This window comes from Stenella coeruleoalba (genome assembly GCF_951394435.1).
Source record: "Stenella coeruleoalba genome assembly, chromosome: 1".
NCBI classification, from domain to species: domain Eukaryota; kingdom Metazoa; phylum Chordata; class Mammalia; order Artiodactyla; family Delphinidae; genus Stenella; species Stenella coeruleoalba.
This window is the reverse complement of record NC_137169.1, coordinates 21,142,187-21,162,545: the sequence shown is the minus strand read 5'-3', so window position 1 is coordinate 21,162,545 and position 20,359 is coordinate 21,142,187. Positions and strand designations below refer to the sequence as shown.

Sequence of the window (20,359 nt, the reverse complement as noted above, 5' to 3'; positions counted from 1 at the left end):
GGTGAAAACAGGCCTTAAAGCTTTTCTGGCCATTTTGCTGTGGTGTCCTCCATACCACAATTTAACCCCAACCCTTAGGTGGACCCATAGGCAGAACAGAGTTTTGAAAATGGAATTGCTCTGAAGAGAGGAGGGGCCACCTCTGTCATGCCCTGGAGAAGCCCCAGGCCTGGAAACCACAGCACCGCAGGCTCTGGGATGAGCTGACGGACACTTGATCCAGGGCCCTGAGGGCCGCAGCTAGAGCTGTCCCCAAGGCCATCCTCAGGGTGAACACAAAGGGCTCTCAGGATTCAGAGACCAAATCCTTTGCTAGTTCAACTAAAGTGACACCCGGCATAGGGCAAGGTTAGGAAAGACTTCACCAAGGCAGTGGCTTTCAAGCTGGGCCTTGAGAAGGAAAGGCATGACTTCAACAGGTGGGAAGCAAAGGACCAGAAGTGGGTGGGTGTTGGAGAGCAGGTGCTGCCCTATCTCGGTAGAGAGTGGGATGCGTGGAGAGTGAGAGTGTGGGGTCCCGAGGGCCATGGAGTAGAGGCACCACGGAGCAGGGCAGCGACCGGATCACTGGGGGTGAGCACGGGGAGCTTGGCAACGTGATCAGTGGATACGGTGGGGGCCGGGTCCAGGGCCCTGGTCTGTCAGCACTGACTCCCAATCCTACTGCCAAGTTCTTCCCAACAGGGAATATGGGAGGGGTTTCAATGTTCGCCTGCCTCAAGGAGAAAGCTTTGGGATGGTGGACGAGGCGTGGAGAACTCGCAGCGCTCCTGCTCAGAGCAGGATACACCCGAGGGATGCTGGCTCCTGCAAGCTCCAGGCCCTGGACGAGGACCCAACCATGTCCCTGGCAACTAGACCCCTTGCCAGGGGCAGAGGAACCCAAGTTCACCACGAAGACAGGAGCTGAAGGGAGCGCATGTCTTCAGTGAAACCAGGGACCACCGAAGGGAGAAATCAAGGACAAGCACGGTCTGGAGTTAAAACTCTTTATTGTCCTGCCCAGGAGCCCCGCACAAAGGAATCCGTGGAGCAGGGGTGAGGGGGGCAGCACAGGCCTGTCCCACAACTTGAAGTGAAGGGGGAGCTGTGGGAGGTGGGAGGAGACAGCTCCCGTTCAGCTCCCTGATGGCGCTGGATGCTCCGACGGCCCCCCGACATCTCGGACCCAAGGGGTGCCGTCACCAGTGCGAGGCCCGTACCTGGGGCCAAGGACAAGCTTTGTTACATCGCTCTGATCTGCAGGGGTCACTCTGGATACGTCAGTGTCACTCATCTCTCCAGCCTGGTTGGGGGAGCCCAGGCCCCAAACTGCAGGGGGGAGATGGACCCAAGTACTTGGAGGCCCTGGGAGAGCGGGAAAAGGGGGCTGCACGGGCTGGCGGCCGCCAGGAGCGGGGCACAAACTACCCCTAGTGCAGCTTCTGGCAGACATCTGGAGGGGGCCCGTCAGCCCTACTGGACCATTCTAGAGGCCCGTGGAGAAGGCCCCAGGGTGGCTGAGTTTATGCAGACTTCTTGGTGTACCTCCACCCTGGGACCAGAGTCCTGGCAGGAGAATGGGCTTCAAATCCAGCTCTGCTCCCTGTGCTGCCTTGTCTGGTGGGTCCAAATACCCTTCCCTCCCCCACCAGGCACTGGGCTGAGGCAGAGGGAGCCCAGCAGGCAGTGGCAGACACAGCTCTAGAGGGAAGCTAAGGCTTTTCCAACAGATGAACAAAGGGTGCCTCAAGGGTGGGAGTCACAAGCCTGGGAAGGAGGGGGCAGGGAGCTTCTGAGCGACCAGTGAGACACAAAATGCAAACACCTCCACCCCACGCTCATCCTCAGCCCTTATCCTACCCCACTGAGCCCAGACCCCTGGGCCCAAACCAGCAGGCCCATCCCTGCCTTCCAGGGCGAGGAGGAAGAATCTGGAACAAAAGGTGATGGCGGCGGCCTCCTCAGGAGCCTGGCGGGCCCAGGGCCATGGGGCAGCCATCACCGCAGGTTAAAGACCAGGCTGACGCTCAGGATGACGCCCAGCAGGAGGACAAAGGGCAGCCAGGTCTTCACGAAGGCGCCGACGCTGATGGAGAGAGAGGGGAGCATGGGAGGGAAGGGGCCAGTGAGTGGGCGTGTGGTCCAGCACACTGTCCTCCCACAAACCCAGACGGGGCCGCTCCCCCCAAGGAAGCTCCTGGAACCACCCCCCTCACCCCCAAACTCAGTCAACTAAGGGACTGGGTTAGGCCTGGTGCCCGCTGTGGAGGAGCACCAGCTACGGTCCTGGGCAGGGGCTGTTCCAGGCTCCTGGTGGAGATGTGACACCTCGCTGGGTGGGTACAGGAGACACGTCCACCCTCTGGGCCTTCCTGACTCCATCCACGATCGCCCCTGTGTCTGGGGAGAGGTCGCCAGCGAGAGGACCCAGAAGTCTTCAGTCTGGGTGGGGAAGCCAGAGTGCCCTCTGCTCAGTGCAGTGGGCGGGGAGGGGTCGGTGAGAGTTAGGCGGGGCTATGGCTCAGCCCGCTTCAACCCCGCCTCTGCCTCAGTCTCTGTGTGACCACAGGTCACAGGTCTTCCCAGGAGACCTCTAAAAGCCTTTGGACCAAAAAAGACCCTGAAAATCTCCTTCTCAGAAGCTCTTAATGATGAGCACAGCTGGAAGAAAGCCTGGAGAGGCAGCCGGGTTAGCCCAGGTGTGTGCTGGCTCCCCGGTGGGAGGGTCACTCCACCCCTCTGAGCTCCCTTTATCTGTGAATTGGGACCAAGGCCTTTGACCTCATAAGTCATGAGGCGGGGACTTTAAAGGTCCTCCCAGGCCACCACTGGGGCCCACCCGCCCAGAACCCTGCCTCTGATGAGGGATGCTGGGAGGGGACCCTATGGGGTCACCCATCCTCTTCTGAGGGTCCACCTGTTCACCGGACCTGAGCACAGGGCTCTGTACACACGCAGCATCCCTGAGGAGCCAGAATCATTATCTCCATTTTCCCAGGGACAGTTGCAGCTCAGAGAGGCCAAGGCAGCTACCCAAGATCTCACAGTGAGCAAGGGGCAGAGCTGGGCTTCAGACAGCACCGCCCTCTCCACCAGGAGCTCAGCTACAAGGGGCAGAGCTGGGCTTCAGACAGCACCGCCCTCTCCACCAGGAGCTCAGCTACAAGGGGCAGAGCTGGGCTTCAGACAGCACCGCCCTCTCCACCAGGAGCTCAGCTACAAGGGACAGAGCTGGGCTTCAGACAGCACCGCCCTCTCCACCAGGAGCTCAGCTCGTTGTTTTCCTGCTTTGTCCCTGCTGGCTGAAGGACCCCAGAAATGGCCCCGTTGGGATCCGTGGGAGAGCGGTCCCGGGGAGGGTGGCGGCGGCCAGGGGGACAGGCAGCGCACCTGACGTACTTCCCATACAGCAGGCAGAAGAAGCAGAGAGTCACCATGTTCCAGTTGGTGCTGTTGTTGTAGCGCATCAGGTTCAGGGCCAAGGCCACATGTGAGTGGCAGTTGTCACAGCAGAGACTGTGCTGGAGATGCAGGATGGGCTGGGTCAGGATGGGCTGCGGGGAAACCTCCCACCCTCGTTCCCGCCCTCAGGAGTGGCCCACCTACCATGCGGTGCTTGTACTCCTCAGAAGCGTCGTGCACAGCCGTGTCCCACGCGTTGGGCCCGCTAGCATATACCTGAGCAGGGTCCAGCTTCCAGTACCTGAGGGGGGAGAAGGGGTTCTGGGCACTGGCTCAGCTCCACGAATGTCCCCTGACGCCTGCTCTGTGCAGGGCCCTGAGCCGGGTGCTGAGGCTACAGGGGTGAGCCAGGTCCAGGGAAAGGGCCACACAGCAGACAACTGGAACAGTGTGACATGCCCACCGCCATGTGGATCCTGGGGAGGATATGAACTCACTCAGTGGGGACGTGAGGGGCTTCCTGGGGGTGACACGAGTCCAGTGTGAAGGAGGAAGGATTAGCCAGGCGCAGAATGGGGAGTGAATATTCTAGGGAGAGGGAACAGTTTGAACAGAGAAAGAGGCACAGAACTGTGCAGTGTGTACCAGAAATTAAGAAACTGGGCACTGCTGGGGGATTCAGATGGAAGAACGGGGTGAGGGATGTTGGAAGGTGAGGCTGGAGATGCAGGGGGGCCATGTTCTGGGGGACTTGAAGGTCATCCTGAGGAGTTCATCCATCAGAAAGCATTCTCCCCATCTCCCCACATGGGAGACTAGGGTGAATGGGAGAATAGCTGGTGGAGCTAAAGTCTGTGAACCTCAAGCTGGGTGACACCCCAAAGGGTCTGGGCCAGGGGGCACTGGGAGGTCAGAGCGCCCTCTGGCTGCTATGTGGGGAATGGCTTGACAGAGGAGCCTACAGACTGGACCAGTGAGAAACCACCGTGGCCGGGACTTCAGCTGCTCAGGGGTTCCTGCCTGGAAACGGGTGTCCTTACAACTCTCGCTGAGGAGCAGTCTGGCAGCAGACACCCAGACCAGAGGCCCCTGGCTCACATCTCCACCTGCCTGAGGGAGTCAGCAGGGTTTGGAGAGCCCAGCTCCAGGCTGCCTATGCTGTGTGGGACACCAACGCCTCCTTGGGCTCCACCCTCCTGGATGCTGCCTTGGGCAACAGAGCATCTGATGCTGTTCTGAGCAGACTGAAGACTGAGGCACTGTCACCACAACTGAGGTGGGCCCCCAAGACAGAAAAAATGAAGTCCCCAAACCCCATGCAAACCAGCAATAGCTCCAGGAGAGACTAAACTGCCTTTATTCTCTCCAACCAGAACTTTCCAGCAGAGTTCCAAACCATGCCTCCCTCAAACCTTAAATGGTGTGTTTGTTCCTTGAGGGGCAGGAGAAAGAGTCCAGGTTTTGCAGTGAGACAGACCTGCATGTGAGTCCCAGCTCTGCCACTTCCTGTGTGATCTTGACCAAGTCCCTTCCTTATCTTCACCTTTCCGAAGGAGCTGACAACACGACCTTGCAGGGCTGAGGCAAGGCCTAGATGGCCCGTGGATAAAGGACCCAGCCAGGGACTGGAGCAGGAGATGTGTGGTACAAGGTCAGATGCTCTGGTAGACCCTGGCTGCCCCCCTTCACCCCATCCTCAGGCTGCTGGCTCCTGCTGTGCCCCAGAAGGCCTGGCCTGCTGCTCCAGGTAGGAGGAACCTGGCTCTAGGGCCAATCACACGGATGTTCACCACTTACTTGGCAGGCTTCCCGAAGGCCATGTTGTCTTCCTGTTGAGGGACAAGAGCAGAGGTCAGTGGGGAGCCCGCATCCAGCCCAGCAGACAGACCTGGGTTGGTGGTGGAAGTGTCGTGACTTAGAAGGAGGTAAGGTGGGTGGGCAGAAGTGGAGCCTGGGCCCTGCTCTGGGGTTGGCGGGATATCTGAAGGGTCAGCAGCAGCTCTTCTGTGTGAAGAAGGCAGTGTGGCAGGAGTGCACAGAGCACTGTACCCGGAGACCAAAGACTTGGGGTACAGCCATGACTGCCTCTCTCTGTGGCTGCCAAGTAATTCTCTCACCCTCTATGGGCCTTATTTTCTCCAGGTTCTCTGGTCAATCTCTGGTCTTTGTCCATAGGGGAGTGGTCTCCTTCATGGTGTGAATGAGGACAACCTCTGACCTCCTGACCTGACAGTGGTGGCCCACACAGAATCTGGCAGTGTGACTGCAGTCAAAGCAGGATGTGGGGTGGGTTGGGGTGAGTGGGGTGGACACAGCGGTTGGGCCTCAAGAGGCCTGCTACGAGGGGGATGCTTTAGCCAAGTCCTAGACCTGCCACACAAGATGTGGGGTACAGGAGTTACAAAGGGACAGATTCTGGGTTCAGAATCTGCTGACAGAGCTGGTCAAAGATGAATTATCATACACGTATATGGCAGTGAAAGTAATGGGTATGAAAGACCTTTGTGGTGTTAAGATGATCATGACAAATATGAACATAAGCAGGCTGGTGCCGCCACACCCATTCATCCCAGCCTGACGGAGAGGAAGCTGCAACTTGAAATAGGCAGGACGCTGCCTGCTCACCTGGCGCAAGCCTACTGCCCTATCTCGGGCACATCCCCAGGGAACAGACCTGAGAACACAGCTGGTTCATTCTAGAAGGTCCGCCCCCTCTTCTCCATGGCCACACCCAGGGAACCACATCAGCCTCCCCTGTGCCCCCGCCTTGTGACTCCCACCTTCTGAAGGTCCAGACACTTGGTTCCTGGACCAAGGAACCAGGATGGTCTGACTCTCCACTCTTGCCTCTAACCCTACCCATGTCTTGGTACCCCCGGGGTGGGCAAAGGGCTGGGTCAGTTACTTAAGAATCCTGGCCACACTGCCCTCCTGGCCTGTCCTGGAGGCAAGAGAAAGGGGAAAGGGGTCAAACACTGGTGAGAAGCAGAGGGCCGGACCAGGACTGCATGGCATCTGCATTCTCCTGCATATTGGGGAGACAGGAAGGCTGCCTGTGGGCAAGATAGGCTAGCTTTCCACTTGAGCCCTGGAACCCTCCAGAGGGGGGCAGAATGGGGACTCACCGACACAAAGTAGGGGCCCGCAAAGTCCCGAATGACTCCTGTGGATGTGCAGATGCCCATGTGGCCAATGATGGGGAAAAACCACCTGTGAAAAAAAGGACAGGGAAAGGGCAGAGCTTGTGGGTGTCTTTCAGCTGGTCAGACAGACACTGGGAACACTCCATCCAGAGTGACAGCATATGAGTATAACGTTGTGTGGTAAAGTGTCCATTAGGGTGGCGGCAGCGGGAGGGGAAGTACAGAAGTGGGGCAAGTGAAAGTGAACAGCAGAGCCGGGAATCGGTGCAGCCCACAGAACAGCTAAACTCAAAGGACGGCAACACTGAGTGTGGTGAGGAGGCGGAGCAACTGGAACTCTCTTCTCACTGCTGCTGGGAGAGTTTCCACAGCTTTCGAAAACTGGTACCACACCCTCTACCTCAGCAATTCCACTTCAGAGTATACATCCAACAGAAACAAATGCTTGTGTCCACCAAAGCCGTGGACAAGAATGTTCACAGCACCTTTATTAAAAAATAGCTGGAAACAACAGTTGTCAAAATTCACTGAACCGCACACTTAAAATGTATGCACTTTATTGTATGTGAATTATATCTCAATAAAGTTGATTAAAAAAACCTAGAAATAATCCAAATGTCCAACAATAGTAAAACGGGTAAGTAAATTGGGGTATAGTCATACAGTGAAATAGTAGGTAACAATGAAAAATAATAAACTGCTACGCACAACATGGATTCTCACATATACAAGCCAGAGTAAAAGAAAACTTACACAAAAGTGCATGCATATTATTCTGTTTATGTGAAGTTCAAGAAAAGGCAAAACTAATCTATTGTGCTGGAGGGCAGAAGAGGGGTTATTTCTGTGGCAGAACTGACTGGCACAAGGGAGCCCAATGGATACTGGAAACATCCTCTCTCTTGACCTGGGTGAATGAGTGCACACATGCAAAATTCATTGAGCCGTATACTTAAGATTTTTACACTTTATGGTACATGTTATACCTCAATTAAAAAGTTTTTTAGGGCTTCCCCGGTGGCGCAGTGGTTGAGAGTCCGCCTGCCGATGCAGGGAACACGGGTTCGTGCCCCGGTCCGGGAAGATCCCACATGCCGCGGAGTGGCTGGGCCCGTGAGCCATGGCCGCTGAGCCTGCGCGTCCGGAGCCCGTGCTCCGCAACGGGAGAGGCCACAACAGTAAGAGGCCCGCGTACTGCAAAAAAAAAGGCTTAAAAAGTTTTTTAAAAAGTGTTGGGGGGCACTTAAACCAGCGTGTGTGTGTGTGTGAAACAATGAAGAAACAATGTGTGCAAGGGTAGAGATCAGGACAAAAGCATGATGCATTCCAGGAACTGAAAGTTTGATTTGTTTTTAATTCTAATTTTTATTTTTATTGGCTGTGTTCAGTCGTTGTTGCTGCACGCGGGCTTTCTCTAGTTGTGGCGAGCGGGGACTACCTTTTCGTTGTGGTGCGCGGGCTTCTCATCGTGGTGGCTTCTCTTGTTGAGGAGCATTGGCTCTAGGCACACGGGCTTCAGTAGCTGCGGCACGCAGGCTCAGTAGTTGTGGCTCGCGGGCCTTGGAGTGCAGGCTCAGTAGTTGTGGCGCACAGGCTTCAGTTGCTCCGCGGCATGTGGGATCTTCCTGGACCAGGGATAGAACCCGTGTCCCCTGCACTGGCAGATGGATTCTTAACCACTGCGCCAACAGGGAAGTCGAAAGTTTGAATTTTTAAAAGCCATGGGCATTTATTTAGAAAACCCAAATCTCAGTTGGACCCTGATATGCAAAACGCATAGGAACTCCAGATCTGTCTGTAGTCTGAGAACCATGGCTCTACAGGAACTAGGTGCTGGAGAGACTGATCCAGTTTAAGAAGGACTCACAAGGAAAAAAAGAAAAAAGGACTCCCAGGGCCAGCAGCCACGTGCTGATTTGAAGGCTGCCTGCTGGGAGGTGGAGGCAAAAGCCACAGAGATATAGCCCAAAGAAACAATTACATGGGGCTGGGGCAGAGTCAGCAAAGACTTCACACAGGAGGTAACTTTTAACCTTGACCTGTGAAAGCACAGGATGTTGACAGGCAGAAAGCAAAACTCCAAGGCAGCAAAGTGCTGCGTGTGCCTGGAGAATGGGAGGGAGACAGGAGTTCAGAGGCTGTTCTGGAATACTGGCAAGAGAAGATGGTGATCCAGAGTACTGGTCAGGTGAGAAGCAGATGGCTTGAGAAGATATTTAAAAGGAAGACTGGGCAGTTTTATGACGATAGGATAGAGCTCTTCCAGGTCTGCAGCTTGAGCACCGGGAAGGATGGTGGGGCCAGAGTGGTCTTTTTGTTTTTGGCTGTGCCGCATGGCTTGCGGGATCTGTTCCTGGACCAGGGATTGAAGCCGGGCCCCCGGCAGCGAAAGCGCCGAGTCCCAACCTTACTGGATGGCCAGGGAATTCCCCAGAGTGGTCTTTTAAGAACATGATCCAGATTCTGTCATTCCCTTGCTTTAACATCCATTACGGGCTTCCTATTACACTTATACTCCAAACTCCTTCCAACAGTCTGGCCCTGCTTAATCCTTGAAGTCACCTCACTCTTCTCTCTAGCTACACTGCCCAATTCTGGTTCGTCAGACACACCAAATCCTCCCACCTCAATGGTTTTTTTTACATTTGCCTTCGTCCCAGACACTCTCCTAGAGCTTCACATAGCTGGCTGCTTCTCATCACTTAGGCCTCAGCTAATGGTCAACTTTGGAGGTTTCCCTTGACAGTGCCTTCTACAGTAGCCACACACGACCCCAGGCACCCCAGATCCCATGACTCTGCTTTAATTTCGTCATAGTATCTACTGTTATCTGCAATCATCTTGTTTACTTATATGGTTACTGTTTTTCCCCCCTAGTATGTAAACGCTGAGAGAGCAGGGATTTTCTCTTATTGATTAGAGTAGTCCCCAGGGCAGTGCCTGGCACATAGCTGCAGCTAAGCAGTCACTGACTAAATGATGCATGTGTGAATATCATGCATTTAAGAGTGGAGTCAGGCTCTGAGGTCAGACCTGGGTTGAGTCTTGACTGTTTTGGGCAGGCACTCACTCCCATCTGTCAGTGAGAGGTGAACAATGATGATGATGACCTCAATGGGGGGCAATTGTGAGGATCAAACAGGATATGCCTGCAAAATGCTTATGACACTTCCCTGCACTTGGTAGTTGCCCAATGTTGTTATCATGAGGTGTACAATAAATACCTGCTATCTGATTGGCTGGACTGGCTGGCGTACAATAAGTTGCTTTAGACTCATAGTGGCCACAGGATGGACACTCAGAACTATGGGAAAGTAGCTCCTCTGGCTTCTCAGGCCCTAATCTCAAGACCCATCTCCACCTCCCACCCTCAATTCCTTTCATCTGGTTGGGGAGAGGTCTGGGTTTGACCAATACTCCACATACCACGGCTTCCCCGGAAGTAGAATAAACGCTGGAGACAACAGAAGTCTGCGCCTGGGGAAGCCCCAGAGAAGAAACTCTCAAAGTATTTGTCAGTCTGGAAGCTCCATGAAGGCAAGCTCCAAAGCTGCTTTGTGGACTACTGTCTACTCAGACCTAGTACATAATAGGTCTTCAAGAACTATTTATTGAATGAATGAGTTATTGACTCTGGAGCTCTACCTGGTATAGGTAGACTATTTCAGTGGAAAAAGCCCTATGCTGGGTTCTAAGCCTTTATTTCCTCATCTATAAAATGAGGATGACAGTACCTATTTTCATTACATTGATAAAAGGACTGAATGAGACAGTGAATATAAAATGTTTAGAACACAGCCCAGAACAGAGTAAGTATCCAATCTTTGCTGTTTTTAGTAGTAGCAATAGCTGTTATCTGGCTTTTCATGCAGAATTATCAACACTTCTGAGGGGACAGACAGATCTCTGGATTCAGTTTCCCCCTCTCTGATCCACCCCCACCACCTCCAAAATCAATGACAGTTCCTTGTGCCACATCTATTCCTAGCTCTGCATTCTAGGTCAGCAATCACCACAATGTACTACAATGGTGAGTTCACCTGTCTCTCTCCTGCTGGAAGGCGAGTCCTTTGATGGGAACATGAGCCTTCTGATGGGGCAGTAGGCCTTATTCATCTTATGAACACCTGTAAATAGATCTGAATAGAAATGGGGTGTGTGCTGCTTCTGGCCCAGATGACTGGGGATCGTGGTGCCTCCACTCAATGTTGCTACCAGCTCTCCAAAGAGCAGAGGACTCCACAAACGTGTTTTTGAGAACAGGGAAAAACCAAAGAGATCTTGGGATAACAAGACAGGTTTTATCAAAACCAATACATTCCCTTCCAGTTATTCTCACGTTAACATTTTACTTTCTTCATAGCACGATTCACTATCAGTTCTTTTATTAGTTTACTTGTTTACTGTCTATCTCCTTCCACCATGATTTAAACTCTGTGAGAACAAGGATCATACCTGCTTTACTCACCACTGTATATTCTTATCACCTAGAACTACTCTAGGCACATAGGAGTCACTTAGCAGGTGTGTTAAAAAGAATACTGAGGGACTTCCCTGGTGGCGCAGTGGTTAAGAATCCACCTGCCAATGCAGGGGACACGGGTTTGAGCCCTGGTCTGGGAAGATCCCACATGCTGTGGAGCAACTAAGCCCGTGTGCCACAACTACGGTGCCTGCGCTCTAGAGCCCGCGAGCCACAACTACTGAAGCCTGTGCACCTAGAGCCCGTGCTCCGCAACAAGAGAAGCCACTGCAGTGAGAAGCCCGCACGCCACAACGAAGACCCAACACAGCTAAAAATAAATAAATAAATTTATTTTTTAAAAAAAAGAATACTGAATTAATCAATGAAAATGCTTTCTTAAAATTTTTATTTTGAAAGGACTCAGACTTGGGTGTTCTTTTTTTAAATTATACATTTATTTACTTACTTATTTATTTATTTTTGGCCGCGTCGGGTCTTCGTTGCTGTGCACGGGCTTTCTTTAGTTGCGGTGAGTGGGGGCTACTCTTTGTTTGCAGTGACGTCTCTTTGTTGCAGAGTCTGGGCTCAAGGCATGTGAGCTCAGTAGCTAGGTTCCCGGCTTTAGAGCACAGGTTCAGTAGTTGTGGCGCACGGGCTTAGTTGCTCCGCGGCATGTGGGATCTTCCCGGACCAGGGATCGAACCCGTGTCCCCTGCATCGGCAGGCAGATTCTTAACCACTGCGCCACCAGGGAAGTCCAAGACTTGGGTGTTCTTAAACAAATGCATAAGCATTTGAAAACAGAACAACTGAAGTATTTTAACATAATACAAGAATTAAGCTCATTTTAGGATCAGCAACATATAAGAACAAAAATGATCCCTTCTCCACACCACTTGGCTGTTTTTGATACCGGGAACAAATCTATTCGTCAGGTGAGAGGGGACAGGATGTAATCGAACGAGAGCAATTATGGAGTCAGAAAACGGAGTTTGGGATGCTTTCGTTTACTGTCATGTGAACATGATCAAGACATTTAATGGTACAAATTCATCATCCGAGAATATAATTCCTGCCTTAGAAAGTGGTTGTGGAATTCAGAGGAAATGGGTGTGAAAGAGCTTGGCCAACTGTCCAGCACTGTGAGGAGTGGTTATTATCAGCTGTCAAGGCTGAAGCACGAGGGCAAACCAGCTCCCTACTCCCCCCTCCTCGTCCCCAAGCTCCTTGCTAAAAGGCGCCAGCAGTTTTGGAGCACCTGCTTTCTCTTCTGACAAAGGCTGATGCCATAGAAAGAACTCTGGTCTGGAAGGCAGACAGCCTGGGACCTAAATGCGCTTTGCAACTGAGATGGTGTGTGATCTTCAGCCTCATCTGTGAGACAAAGGACTGGACTCCCAGATCTCTGGGGGCCCTTCCAATGACGACATCCCAGGAGTTGGTGTGGTCCCAATCAAACTCCCACTCTTGCCTCCAGACCCAGCTGGATGTCTTGCGTATAGGAAGTGACCAGCAATCATTTGTTTAACGAATGAATAAGCCAGTGAGTGAATGAAGATGTCTCTCTCACACCCAGTTAGGGGCCCCTTTTCTGTACGCCCACAGGTCCTTAGCTTCCCAGCCTCAGTACCTTTCCGCGGTCAACAACGGTCTTTCTCTCAGATCAGACCAGATGTAATGAGGGAGGGGAGCTTGGCCCATTCACCAGCAGAGCTCGCACCGCGCGGGTGGCGGGGTACTGGTGAACCGCGGACCCGTGCGAAGGGTTTGCTGTGTGTCGGGGCCGGAGGCTGGCCCCGGGCCGCCGGAGGACGCCACGCGGGCCCGGCTCTCCCAGTCCCCGGGCGGACGCCGGAGGAGACTCACGTGAGCACCGGTATGGGAGTCCACACCACGCAGTAAGGGAAGCGGCTCCGCTCCACGTCCATGACGCCGCTGCCAGCACAGCTAAACTGCTTCTTGTCCGTCTCGGCCGCCGTCGGCGCCTCCACTTCCGCCATCCCGGGCGGGGGTGGCAGCGGCGGCGGCAACAGGAGTGGCGAACTCCCTTCCGCTTCCGCCATGCTGCGCGCGCCCCGCTCCGGCCTGCCCCTGATGCAGCGCCGGTCGCTCGGTGGCGTCACTTCCGGAAGGTGGGGTCCGCCAGGCTTGGCCTTCCCGCCGGGAATAGGAGCCGCGTCCTTCTTGGCCCGGCCCACCTCCTTCTGCGCCCGCCAGCCACCGGGGTTCGCGCTAGCACTGAACCGCAGCGAAAGGGATGCCCTCAGGCAGCGCGCAGTCTAGCGCGGGAGACTGACCTAGAACTCTGTAATTCAGTACGCTGAGGGCTCCTAAGAGGTGTGGTACAGTCTCCATATATTGAGCGCGACTTAGGTGCCACGCACTTGACTTGACGTACATTGTTTTAATCCCCATAAACTGCTTAGACGTGCGAATTTAGGTATTTCCCTCAAGTTACAAGTGAGAAACTGAGGCTTAAGAGGTGAGGTAAGTGGCCACGACTCAAACCCAAGTCTCTATCCCTTTTTCATTCTGTGGTCTCTTGCGAGGTAGTGGTAGCATAAAGGAAGGATAGACTAAAACAATGTGTGGCGTGTGTGCAGAAATAGGGGAAACTTGCCTGAAGATATTTGAGCTGAGCCTTGATGTTTGCCAGGTGGCTCGGGGATGGGGCTGGAGGGATGCGTGCAGCCGTGCAAAGAAAGAAAGGCCTTGCAGAGCAGTGTGCAGGAGTGTGAATATCACCTTGGCTGGAGTAAATCACAAACCTTAGATGTGATCCGATCCCTTCATTGTACAAATGGGAAAACTGAGGCTCAGGGAAGTTAAAGTAATTGTCTGAGATCACACACTATAAAGAAGCCAGGCTCAAATCTTGGATTCTTTGGGCTTTTTTACGGATGCCAAGATAGCCAAAGAAAATGGAATCTGCTGGTGTGGGAAGGGAAAATGGGGGGACAAAGAAGGAAGGCAGCAGCTAAAAATCATGCTAGTGGGAGGTATGGATAAATCCGCTGAGGAAGGTGGGAGATACGCCTTTTGGGGAAGGTTTTTCTTCCATTGAATTACCCTCCCTCAACACTGATCTATAGAAAGCCTGCTCTCCTGTTTTTAGAACCTAATATTTTAATGCATTTTGGAGGGGTATGTCTATCTCTGTTATGGAACTCTAAGTTCCTTAATTTCAGTAGCTAGCACTGTTCCTAGTGCAGAGCAGATGCCCACTGTTTACTGATTTACAGAACGACTGGGTGTTTTATAAAGGCCTCACAGATATCACAGCTGAAAATGATTCTAACCCACTCAAAATTCTTTGAGTATGTTTATGCCTCTCCTGTGACCCATGTGTGTGATCCTTGATGGGCAACAACCAGCATCTGGCACATGTATGGAATAGATTAAGTGTGCAGTGCCTGTTTGTTGAATGAATAAATCACATCTTGATTCAATCACTATAGCTGTCCCATCTCTTCTAGAGGGTCTCCGAGGAAGGTCTATACCTTAGACATTCCTCTGCCATCACTGTCAACCCAAAATTCTAGCAAAGGGCTGGTGGGTGCCCTTTAAACATTTATTGTTTGTAGGGATGAATACACAACCAAAGTCAGTCTTTCTTAGGGCCTGCCACAAATTTGGTTGTACTAACACAAGTACCACATTTAATCTGACAACCGTCAGTGTTTTCCCATTGTACTTTGGATAAAACACAAATATACCATGCTTACAAGGCCCTGCATCATGCCCTTTTTTTTTTTATTAACTTGTTCACTGTCCTACAGCCTCTTTTCAGTTCCTCTCATGTGCCGTGTTCTTGTATACCCCATGGACGTGGCACACACTGTTCCCTTCTGCCTGAAATGCCCTTTCTCCCTCCAAAACTGGGTAACGTTCATTCATCCTTCAAGTAGCAGATTAAATGTCACTTTCTCAGAGAGCTCTTCCTTGGCTTCCCTATCTAAATTGGAAAGCTCCTGTGAATCTCCCCTGGAATACCTTGTTCTTTTCCTTTGTAGCACATTTGTGGCTGTGTATTGTTGGACTCCCCTACTAGGCTGGAAACTCCTTGAGGGCAGACACTGTATTTGTCTTGTTCACTTTTGTAAACCCAATGCCTAGTAGTGTCTAGCACAGAGCATTTGCTTAATATTTGCTAAACTGAATGAATGGCAAATAGTTATAAGCTTGGTATGTATCATATGCTAGCTATAGACAGTCTGAGAGCAGGAACCTAGCTTGTCAGCTGCTACCTTGCAGTGCCCCAAGATTTTTAAGGGACCTATGGATGTTGGTAGGCACAGTGCTCAGTAGGGTCTGACCAGAGAGCCCTAGCTCCTTGGCCTAGGCAGCTGCAGAAGCAGGGGCATGAGGAGGGCCAGGTACCTGGAGGGAGAAACCAGCTCTTTCTCTGACTCCTCTGGAGCCTCTCTCCCAGGCTTGTTCCCCTTCGCAGCCCGTTCACAGGACCCCCTCCCACATGTACACGTCACCTAGGTTCTCTTACCCAATGTTAAAGCTTCCCTGGCCTGTGCCCTTGCCTCCTGTGCTGCTGCCACCCCTATCACCCACAGACAGATGGGAAATCTCCATCAAAGACTAACAGTCCCTTCCAGGCTCAGAGGATCACAGCAGGGTCCTGGAAGAAGCTCCTCTAACAGAGCTCAGGAAACGATTGATAGAGCTCATAGCCACCCCTCCCCCAACACACACCCCGACCTAAAATAGGAATGACCATCTGGATCCACTTATAGGACTGGCTGGGGGAGGGAAGGATGGCAGAGCTGGAAGCAGTCAAGCTGGGAAAGCTTCAAGGGTAAGATGCTGCTTGTTTGAAGGGTGAACTCAGGGCACGTCCTCTCTTGGTATGAGTCAGGACACCCCCTCAATTGGCCCCATGTAAAAGTCCCCAGGGCTCACACACGTCCTTCCACAGGCCATCTCACTCCTCATCCTGGCATTCAAGGCCCCCATGGTCTGGCCCCAACCCCCAACCTTCTTTTCCATCCTCATCTCTCTCTCTGTCTCCCTTGGGACTTGCTTGGATTTAACCTCACTGCCCTGTTTGCCCTTCAGAGAAAGAGCCCTGCCCTTCATACCTCATGTCTTTGCTCACACTGTTCCTTCAGTAGAGTTCCTTCCCCTACTCTCACCCTTCCCCGTCTCTCTACACCACTTTCAGGGTTTCCAGCAAATCCTCCCTCTTTGCTCCCAGAGCACGGAGCCTGTTTCTGCCTATTGCATATTCATGTGTACTTGCATTAGCATTAGCTGTTTACATGTCTGTCTTCCCCAGGAGACAGCAAACTCCTTGAGAAGGGGACTGACTGGATCCATTGGACCTTGTAGTCCGAATGGCACCCGGTAGATAGGAAGTCCTCAGGGAATGGGACCAGAGCTATTTGATGACCATAGATTGGTCGCCTTAATGGCTCTGGTGAAGAATCACCTCAATCAGTAATCCAGGGAAGCAGGGCTGAGCCTGGGGCGATCACAGCGCAGGTTGGAGGAGCTGCTGGGTGTGATGCAGTGTGCATGTGTGTGTGTCCTCTCTTCTGCAGGCTTTCTGCTTCTGCTCCATTGGATTCCCCCCATTAAGCCCTAAACTGTCTTCCTGGATGGCTGCAAACCTTTCTGTGGTGGGGAGGGGACCACTGGGGCTGATACAATGCAAGAAACCATTTGAGAACAGACCCTCTGACCCTTTAGACATCAGAGTTTTACAAAACGACTTTCTTCTCCATTCCATTTTATAGATGGGCAAACTTACCCAACAAATTAGAAAGCACAGCTAGGACCAGAATCTAAGTGTTCTGCACCCAGGTGGGCAGTAAAGCATGGTGGTTAAGCATATGAACTCCAGCCGGCAAGCCCAGTATTGACCCTTAGCTTTGTCAGTGGTTGTCAGATCTTAGGAAAGTAACCGAACCTGTCAGGGCATCAATTTCCTCATCCTTAAAATGGGAAACGAAGATTGCAAAGTTCTTGTAAAGTTTATTTGATAGGCTATAGCTGAACAGCTCCTGGCCCAATATGAACACTCAGTGTTGGCTGTTACAGCAATTCAAACCACTCATCACCATCATAGGACCCTTAACCACTTAAGCACTTAGATGCGCATCCTCTCACTGTGATTTGGGGCCTTCTTACGATGCAGTGAAGTAACCAGAGCAGGTATCATGGCACCCATTTTCCCAATGAGAAAAATGAGCCCAGAAAGGTTCAGGAACTTTCCCAAGATCTAAGCATAAATTAGATAGAGTTGGGGTTCTGCACCTTAACCCTGGGCTATCTCTGCTGGTGACCCCCTTTAGGGCCATTAAAGAGTGATGAGGACGAGACCTGAGATTCTGTAAATCATCATAAAAAAGGTGCAAACTGTGGCATCACTAGGACCAGGACCTATTTTATATCAAGAAGTGGCTCGGGTGCAGGAGGCAGAACATGGCTGAACAACAGAGTGCCTCACGCCTGCCATCATGTCCACAAGGCACAGAGCCTGGCACGCAGTGGGGCACTCCACGGCAGAATGTATGGGGCAAGGCTCAAGATTTCTAGTGAAATCTAACGTTCAGGGACTGTGTGCAACCCCCATATTTGCTACCCACATCTTCCAGAGAATGTGGAGGCACCAGGAGGGCAGGGACTCATCTGTTGCATGCATTGCCATTAAGCCAGTGCTAGGCCAATAGGAACCCCAAAAATATCATGACATTAAATAAGAAAGTGATTCTTAAAGAACTGGACCAGGAATCCGAGATTAGAGATCCAGTCCTGGTTTTGCTTCTAATAACTTGGGTTTTAGGCAGTCCATTCCCTCTTCCTGCCCCTCTTTGGAACTCATTGTCCCTATTTGTAGTTCTCAGAGTATTCTGGGTGGTTCTGATGTATAGCCAGGGCTGGGATCCTCTGAGCTGATCTCTCATCACCTTTTAAGTTCTGCAAATGCATTTCAGCATGCTCCTTAGCACAGAGACCCGCAGCAGGCCCTGGGGGCCACAGGGCCACACCTGCCCACCACAAACACAGGGGTTGCAATTCTAATGTCTGTTCTGCTACACATTCACTACGCAGGCTTATCTCACCGAGCCCCAGGCTCCCTGTCAGCAGGGCTGAGTCACATGTGGAAACACACTAAAATGGAGCACCACAGATCTTTTTACTGTCTATAGTTTTGCTTTTCCTAGAATGTCATATAGTTGGAATCATGCGGTATGGCTTTCAGATTGGCTTCTTTCACTAAGCAATAGGCACCTACGTTTCCTCCATGGCTTTGTGGCTTGACCGCTCATTTCACTGAGTAATATTCCACTGTATGGCTGTACCCATTTGTCTATCCATTCACTTTTTGAAGGACTTCTTGGTTGCTTCGTTTTTGGCAATTATTCATAAAGCTGCTGTAAACATTCATGGACAGGTCTGTGCATGGACATACATTTTCAACTCATTCGGGTAAATTCTAAGTACAGCAATTGCTGGATCCTATGATAAGACTATCTAACTGTGTAAGAAACTGCCAGACTGTTACCATTTTGCATCCTCCCCAGCACTGCATGAGTTCCTGTTGCTTCACATCCTTGTCAGCATTTGGTATCGCCATCCTAATAGGTGTGGAGTGGTATCTCACTGTTGGTTTAATTTGTAATTCCCTAGCGACACAATGCTGGTCATCTTTCGTGTGCTTGTTAGTCGCCTGTATGTCCTCTTTGGTGAGGTGACTACTCAGATCTTTTGCCCAGTTTTTAATTGGGTTGCTTGTTTCATATTGTTGACTTGTAAGAATTCTTATATTTTCTCTCAATCCTTGGCTTGTCTTTTTCATTCTCTTCACAGTGATTTCGTAGAGCAGAAGTTTTTGATGAAGTCCAATTTATCAGTTTTTTTTCATGGGTTATGCTTTTTATGTTGTATCTAAATACTCACTGCTGAACCCAAGGTCACCTAGATTCTCTCCGATGTTATCTTCTAGAAGTTTTATCGATTTGTGTTTTACATTTAGTTCTGTGATCCATTTTGAGTTAATTTTTGTGAATGGTGTAAAGTCAGTGTTTATATATATATATATATATTTTTTTGCATGTAGCTGTCCAGTTCTTCCAGCACTATGTTTTTAAAAGACTTTCCTTTCTCCACTGAATTGATTCTGCTCTTCTGTCAGAGGTCAGTTGGCCATATTTGTGTGGATCTACTTCTGGGTTCTCTAATTCATTCCACTCATTTGTCTATTCCTTTGCTAATGACACCCTGTCTTGGTTATTGTAACTTTATGATAAGTCTTGAGGTTGGGTAGGGTCAATCCTCTGACATTGTTCTTTCTCTTTGTTATTTGTGTTGGTTATTCTGGGTCTTTGTCTCTCCATATAAACGTTAGAATCAGCCTGTTGATAGTCACAAAATAATTTGCTGGGATTTTGATTGAGATTTCATTGAAGCTATGGACCAAGTTGGGAAGAAATGACATCTAATAGTATTGAGTCTTCCTATTTATGAGCATGGAATATCTCTTCACTTATTCTGATTTCCCTTGATTTTTCTCATCATAATTTTATAGTTTTCCTCATAAATATCTTGTACATACTTTGCTAGGTTTATTCCTAAGTACTTAGTACCTTTTTCCTTCTTCCCTTTTGTTTGTGTGTGTGTGTGTGTGTGTTTGTGTGTGTTTGTGTGTGTGTGTGCGTGCTGGTGAGGCTGAACAGGTGGAGCACAGGGGATTTTTAGGGCAGTGCAACTATTTTTTGACAATGTGGGTACAGGACATTATGCGTGTGTCAAAACCCATACAACTGTACAATACAAAGAATGAACCCTGATGTATACCATGGACTTTAGTTAATAATAATGTATCAATATCAGTTCATTAATTGTAACAAATGTACCACACTAATGCAAGATGTTAATAATAGGAGAAACTAAGCCAGGGAGAGAGGGGTATATGGGACTCTCTGTACTATCTTTTCAATATTCTGTAAGCCTAAAACTGCTCTAAAAAAAAAATAGTCTTTTAGTAAAAAAGTACCAATTCCAGGGCTTCCCTGGTGGCGCAGTGGTTGAGAGTCCGCCTGCCGATGCAGGGGACACGGGTTCGTGCCCCGGTCTGGGAAGATCCCACATGCCGCGGAGCGGCTGGGCCCGTGAGCCATGGCCGCTGAGCCTGCGCGTCCGGAGCCTGTGCTCCGCAACGGGAGAGGCCACGTCAGTGAGAGGCCCGCGTACCGAAAAAAAAAAGTACCAATTCCAAATGGAATGGAGCCCCTCGTAAAGTCTTCCAATGGCTCCTCCTTGCTTACAGGATCAAGCCTACGCTCCCTCATCAAGCACAGGAGTCCTCCACAGTTTGGCTGCCCCTGGAGTCCATGGGCCACTCCACCCT

The 20,359-nt window shown here is 51.0% G+C and overlaps 1 protein-coding gene across 5 annotated transcripts; it reads right to left on the bottom strand.

Moving 5' to 3' along the window:
- Positions 1-875: 875 nt before the first annotated feature.
- TMEM222 (transmembrane protein 222) lies at positions 876-13,074 on the bottom strand. Of its 5 annotated transcripts, none has more exons than XM_079928624.1 (7): positions 12,859-13,074; positions 6,510-6,594; positions 5,182-5,213; positions 3,589-3,685; positions 3,373-3,503; positions 2,311-2,449; positions 876-2,068 (listed from the first exon to the last, which is right to left on the bottom strand). In XM_079928624.1, the coding sequence occupies exons 1-7, from the start codon at positions 13,053-13,055 to the stop codon at positions 1,991-1,993; spliced, it is 759 nt and encodes a 252-aa protein (XP_079784750.1). In that variant the 5' UTR covers positions 13,056-13,074; the 3' UTR covers positions 876-1,990. The 5 variants fall into 5 exon arrangements, with proteins under 5 accessions (XP_079784750.1, XP_079784751.1, XP_079784752.1 ...); XM_079928625.1 differs by having other exon boundaries at positions 2,311-2,424; XM_079928626.1 differs by having other exon boundaries at positions 2,311-2,424; positions 3,382-3,503.
- Between the last annotated feature and the right edge of the window lie 7,285 nt (positions 13,075-20,359).

What these genes read in the sequence shown, in the direction of transcription:
- TMEM222 (XM_079928624.1), bottom strand. Translation starts at nt 13,055, where the DNA reads ATGGCGGAAGCGGAAGGGAGTTCGCCACTCCTGTTGCCGCCGCCGCTG. An exon ending in CTGTATGGGAAGTACGTCAG is followed by an intron (nt 2,450 to 3,372) that starts GTGCGCTGCCTG and finishes TGCACTGAGCAG; the next exon opens with AGGGCACTCTGGCTTCCCCA. An exon ending in TCCTGTACCCACCCAGCGAG is followed by an intron (nt 2,069 to 2,310) that starts GTGTCACATCTC and finishes TCTCTCCATCAG; the next exon opens with CGTCGGCGCCTTCGTGAAGA.